At 55.4% G+C, this 4950-nt stretch overlaps 1 protein-coding gene across 1 annotated transcript; it reads left to right on the top strand.

The window, feature by feature from the left end:
• Positions 1 to 356: 356 nt before the first annotated feature.
• LOC112106334 (cytochrome b-245 light chain) lies at positions 357 to 4950 on the top strand. Its single transcript, XM_024199510.3, has 5 exons — positions 357 to 589; positions 1412 to 1486; positions 2718 to 2801; positions 3932 to 4013; positions 4759 to 4950. Exons 1-5 carry the CDS (start codon positions 357 to 359, stop codon positions 4948 to 4950), a joined length of 666 nt encoding a protein of 221 aa, XP_024055278.1.

Genomic DNA, 4950 nt, shown 5'->3' with positions numbered 1-4950 from the left:
AAAGACCAGCTCGAATGAGTGTCCAACTGACCTGGCTTGAGCCCCAGAGTGCGTTTGGATTGTTATTTCTCCTGCTAAATTTGTCACAAGTTGAGGTGACCTCTTTCGGCGTCACCGGATGGCAAAAACCCTCTCAGGTTGGGTCCTGTTTCCAGCTCTTTCCTCCCGAGGAGAGGCTTTGATTTAAAATCTTCCCCAGGCTCAGTCGGTGGCGCGATACGGGCTGGGGGAGGGAGCAGCAGCGGGGGCAGTTTGAGGTTGTGCGGCGTGTTGGGGGCTGTTTCTCTAATGCATGAGAACTGTGTCTCTGTAAACAGACAGAAACGACCTGCCGTGGCGTGTGGGGCGCTCAATGAATGGCTAGACCTGGGATTAACTATCGCTCTGGAGCAGAGGAACATGGGGACAGAGCCTGTTCCGGGCTCAGAGGAGCTCAGCTCTTGGGTACCACGAGGACAGAGTGTGGGGACGTTCGCTCTGGTTTATTAACCTCCTCCCTCTCTCTCCCTTGTCTCTTAGTTCTAGTGACGGGAGGGATTGTGGCGGTAGCTGCTCAGTTCAAAGGGTGGCAGTTTGCTGCCTATGCCATGTATCCTTTCCCAGAACCGCCATCTGTCCCCGGGCTCCCGAGGCATCTTGCTGGCAAAGATCTCCGGAGGCTGCGGCGTCCTGGCTTTCCTCACCACAGCAGTGGTTTAAAAGGGTGCCCGGCTGTCGAGAGGTTGAGAGTCGCTGGAAAAGCTTTCGCGATGTCACAAAGTCAAAATGAAGAGATTGGGGTGGGGCATTTCAACCCCTCTCCCCCTACGGGACTAGAAACCCAAAAGCAGCCGCTTTGGGGACAGTGTATTGGAACCCGGAAGTGGAACTTACTATAAACAAACAGTGAAACTGACTAGCCGAGTTCCATGGTCTAAGCGTTGAAGTGCCCAGCCGCTGTGGCTGGGTTTGTAATGAGGCTGGGGAATTGTCCGCTGGTTGATAACCTTTGTGGTTCTGTGTGCTAAAGCAGGGGTAGCCAATCCTCACGCTTCAGGGGCAAACTCCCTTCCGCCTGCTGGGGTCAGTCAGCTGTTGTTACCCTCTGCCTGTCATTGCTTAGCTGGCCAGCATTATGGGCTTTTTCTTGTCTCCCTCTGGAACATCAGGCGTTGTCCACAGCCACAGGTGGGATCCTGGATTCGATGGGCTGATGGGCCAGTCCTAGGCTGCTACAGCTGGCAGCAGAAGTTCCCCAGGGTGGATGCTGCAGTCGAGGTCCCATCCAGGCGGCGAATGTGGGAGGGAGTCTGAAAAAGGCTTCTCCTGACCTCGTGGTCTGTGCTGTACTTTATGGGCTGCTCCAGATAGGCTGTGTAGACCAAGGGGGTGGGGGCGCTGAGACGCTATTTTCCTTGACTGGTCCTCTTAGAGTGGCTGGGGTCTTCATCTGCTTGCTGGAGTACCCCCGGGGGAAGCGGAAAAAGGGTTCCACCATGGAGAGATGGTAAGTACTCCCCCGCCTTCGCCTCCAGCTGTCGGGGGGGAGGAGGGTGATCTCACAAAGGGGATTTTCTGGCTTTCAGTCCAGGCCCAAACTGACTGTTGCAGCCCCTCCTGGCAATGGAATGGCATGGAGAGCGGAGGCAATATGCTCAAAGCTGAGGAAAGGAAATGGTGTCTTAAGCCATGGATAAGTAACCTGTGGAACTCACTGCAACATGATATGAAGGCCAACAGCTTAGCAGGGTCCTAAAAAACGGATTTTGACATGGGCAGGCTTGAAAAGAGCATCCATGGTTAGATTAGATTGGATAAAACCCAATACATCCTCATGCTTCAGGGCATTAGCCAGCAACTCACTGACAAGGGTTAGGAAGGAACTCTCCCCTATGGACAGGGTGATCCTTAATGCCCATTATGGAGTTTCTCATCCCTTCCTCTGAAGCAGTTGGTGCCGGTGGAAGACAGGTTATTGGGCTAGCTGGACCTCTGGTCAGATCCAGTCTGGCAATTGCTGTGTTCTTCAGGCCTAGAAGGGCCAAAATGTGCCTCTTCCTGCTCCAACAGCACATCTCCAGACTGAACTACAGGAGAATCTCCGAGAAGTATGAGGGTTATGACACATGGCTGAACAGCTTTATTCCGCCAGCAGGATGGCGTGCTAGATAAGGTCTCACCCTGCCAGCAGTGGGGCATTTCCATGGCAGTGAAACATGGCTCGGCTGGGGTTAAAAAGCCCCAAATGCAGTCGTGGCCCTGAAATTCATGGCTGGAGGGGCTCTGCTGGGGTTTTGGAGAGGAAGTCGTAAGGGAGCTGGAGTGGCCGAACTGGGCTCGGGTCTCTGGGTATCGCAGGCCTGCAGTCTTGTGTCCAGGGTGCTGACTTCCTCCATAGCAGCAGGGTTTTCTGTGCCCTGTCTGGCTCCCTGTCACATTGCAGTTCAGATCCCCAAGTGCCAGGGGCTGCAGCTCACTGCCCTGTTCGCTGGTCATTGGTGATCAGGTGGGAGGAGACTTCTGCGCTCCCACAATGTTTTCAACTGCCTCGTTGAGCATGTTAGATCCTGATCAGGATAGAGGGGGCAGAGAGAGGGGCGTGGCACAGGGCAGATTGGGGCATGTGATCGGGAGCAGAGGGAGGGCTGCCCTTCTGGGTCATGTGCCTCATCCTCTGTGGGAATCCCATGCCTTTCTGACCCCCCCTTCCCTGTGTGCTCTCTCTCCGCCCCATGCAGTGGCCAGAAGTACTTGACAGCCGTGGTGAAGGTGTTTGGGCCGATCACTAGGAATTACTACGTCCGGGCCATCCTGCATGCTGCGTAAGTCCAGCTGTGTGTGTGTGTGTGTGTCCACTGCCAACTCCTACCCGGGGTTACATTTAACCAGGTCTCAGTATACACATGCCTGATCCCGAGTAAGACCCAGCCCGGCTTGGATTGAGTGGCGGCACCGAGAGGGTGTGCATAGCCAGAGGGGATGGCTTCTCTTCGTAAGCACCAGGTTTGAAATCCCTCATCCCCTCTCACCATGGGGTCAGATCCCCATAGGGTCAGTGTAACCGTCACCCTTCCAACATCGATCCGAGCCCACGACTGCTCTGGGTGAATGAGAGTGCCTGTGTGCACTGTCCCAAGACTCTTTTTGTTTTTAAGCAGCGGTTCTCCCATGATCTGGCCCAAAGTTTTCCCTTTCCCCTGCTGTTATGCAACACAGAGTGCCGCAGTGGGCTGCTGCCCTCCACCCCAGAGGTGGCTGCATTTCAGTGGGGCTGTGTGCGTTGCATGGAGTTTGGGATGTGCTCTGCCAGCCTTCAGAATGGGAAGCGTGAGACGGTTTCATTGATTTGGGGATGGGAAGCCACCCGTTGCTCTCGGCAGGGGCTAGATTCGTATCTGTTCCTGCCTCCTGGATGTCAAATGGCAGGCGTCTCCCCAGCTTCAGTTCACAGGGAGTTTGTGTAAACGGACTGCTCCGCCCGCTCAGGAATTCTCCCAGGTTGTGTGCGGGGCTTGGGTTTGGTTCTGAGCCCGGGGAGGAGAGTCTGCTCCAATCCCCCAAAGATTACAGCAGAGAGAATCCAGGAATGGGCAGTGAACTGTTCCTGCTAAACCCATGCTGGAGATTTGGGGTTGGCATCCTACCCAGCCTGTCCCTGTGCCCCCTGTGCCAGGCACCATCTCCCCCATAGCAGACAGGCTCTTTCTGTCTGGCCAGCCACAGAGAGAACCAGGGATTTGACTCGCCAGCTGAGGAAACGTTTGATTTCTGGGTAAACAAAAGCCTGGATTCTGCGGAACGCATCAGAATCCACAGAGAGAACCAGCTCCCCGGTGCGCTACCCACAGACCTTTGCTCCCGCCTTGCGTTACCCAGAAACCTTTGCTCTTAATTTATTTGGAGGCTTGTCTTAAAAAGGTTTCGGTTGGAGTTAAATCTCTCTCTCGCTCAGTCTTGCAGTGCCTGCGGGTTTCCTGTTATCCACCATTCTGGGCACGGCGTGTTTGGGCATCGCAAGTGGCATCTATTTGTTGGTAAGTGCCCAGTGCTGTCACCTCACCTACCTTGTTAGCCCTCTGGGGGGTTATTCCTACAGAGCAGGCGCTTGGGGGCTTGGTGCCATTCTCAGAAAACCAGGCAGCATCTGTCTTTCGACTCACCCGGCATGTTTCACGCCTCTAATCATCTTTTGTTTGCTTCTGCTTTAACCAGGGATATAGTTGACAGGAATGTATTTGCCCCCCAGTGATGTGGTCTAGTGGTTAGAGCATGAGCGAGGCAGGACTCCTGGGTTCCATTTCTGGGTCTAGTGATTAGAGAAGGGGACTGGGACTCCTGGGTTCGTGTCCTAGCTGCTGCTGCTTCTCACCGGATCGGTGCATGCCTCAGTTTCCCCATCAATAAACTGGATGGTGTTTAGCTACAGTCCCCCACGAGGGGTTAATTAGTTAATATTTGTACAGAGCTGGCAGGGTGCCCGGTGGAAGGTAGGAGATGCAATAGCCTCCTTTGCTTTCCCTAGGTCTGAGGGAGAAGTTTCTCTGCCAGGCGCTGAGTGCCCCCTGCTGGCTAACTCAAATGCTGAGCGTTCTGATTCCCTAAAAACCTCCAGGGTGCATCGAGCTAGGTTGGCCAGCAGAGGCGCCCGTTGTGTGAATGGGAGGTGGTGGGGGGTGATAGCTGTATGGACGGGTTCCTGGGCCTGAGGGAGGCTCTCTGAAGGGGGGGCGGGGGAAGGGGTGACTCGGCTCTCAGTGCCCTGTGGGGGCTGCTTTACAGGCTGCAATCCGCGGCGAGGAGTGGAACCCCATCGAGCAGAAGCCCCAGGAGCGGCCACAGGTGGGAGGAGGCACCATCAAGCAGCCCCCCACCATGCCCCCGCCGCGGCCGCCAGCAGAAACGCGCAAGAAGCAGCCGGCGGAGGAGGCCGGCCAGGAAAATCCCGTCCCGGTCACCATTGAGGCCGAGTAA

The sequence above is a fragment of the Terrapene carolina genome, unplaced genomic scaffold, assembly GCF_002925995.2.
Source record: "Terrapene carolina triunguis isolate 2854851 unplaced genomic scaffold, T_m_triunguis-2.0 Scaffold33891, whole genome shotgun sequence".
Taxonomy (NCBI): domain Eukaryota; kingdom Metazoa; phylum Chordata; order Testudines; family Emydidae; genus Terrapene; species Terrapene triunguis.
Note: the sequence above shows the minus strand (reverse complement) of the source record. Positions and strands in the feature narration are given on the sequence as shown.

What these genes read in the sequence shown, in the direction of transcription:
- LOC112106334 (XM_024199510.3), top strand. Translation starts at nt 357, where the DNA reads ATGGCTAGACCTGGGATTAACTATCGCTCTGGAGCAGAGGAACATGGG. An exon ending in CGGGCCATCCTGCATGCTGC is followed by an intron (nt 2,802 to 3,931) that starts GTAAGTCCAGCT and finishes TCTCTCGCTCAG; the next exon opens with TCTTGCAGTGCCTGCGGGTT. An exon ending in CAAGTGGCATCTATTTGTTG is followed by an intron (nt 4,014 to 4,758) that starts GTAAGTGCCCAG and finishes GCTGCTTTACAG; the next exon opens with GCTGCAATCCGCGGCGAGGA.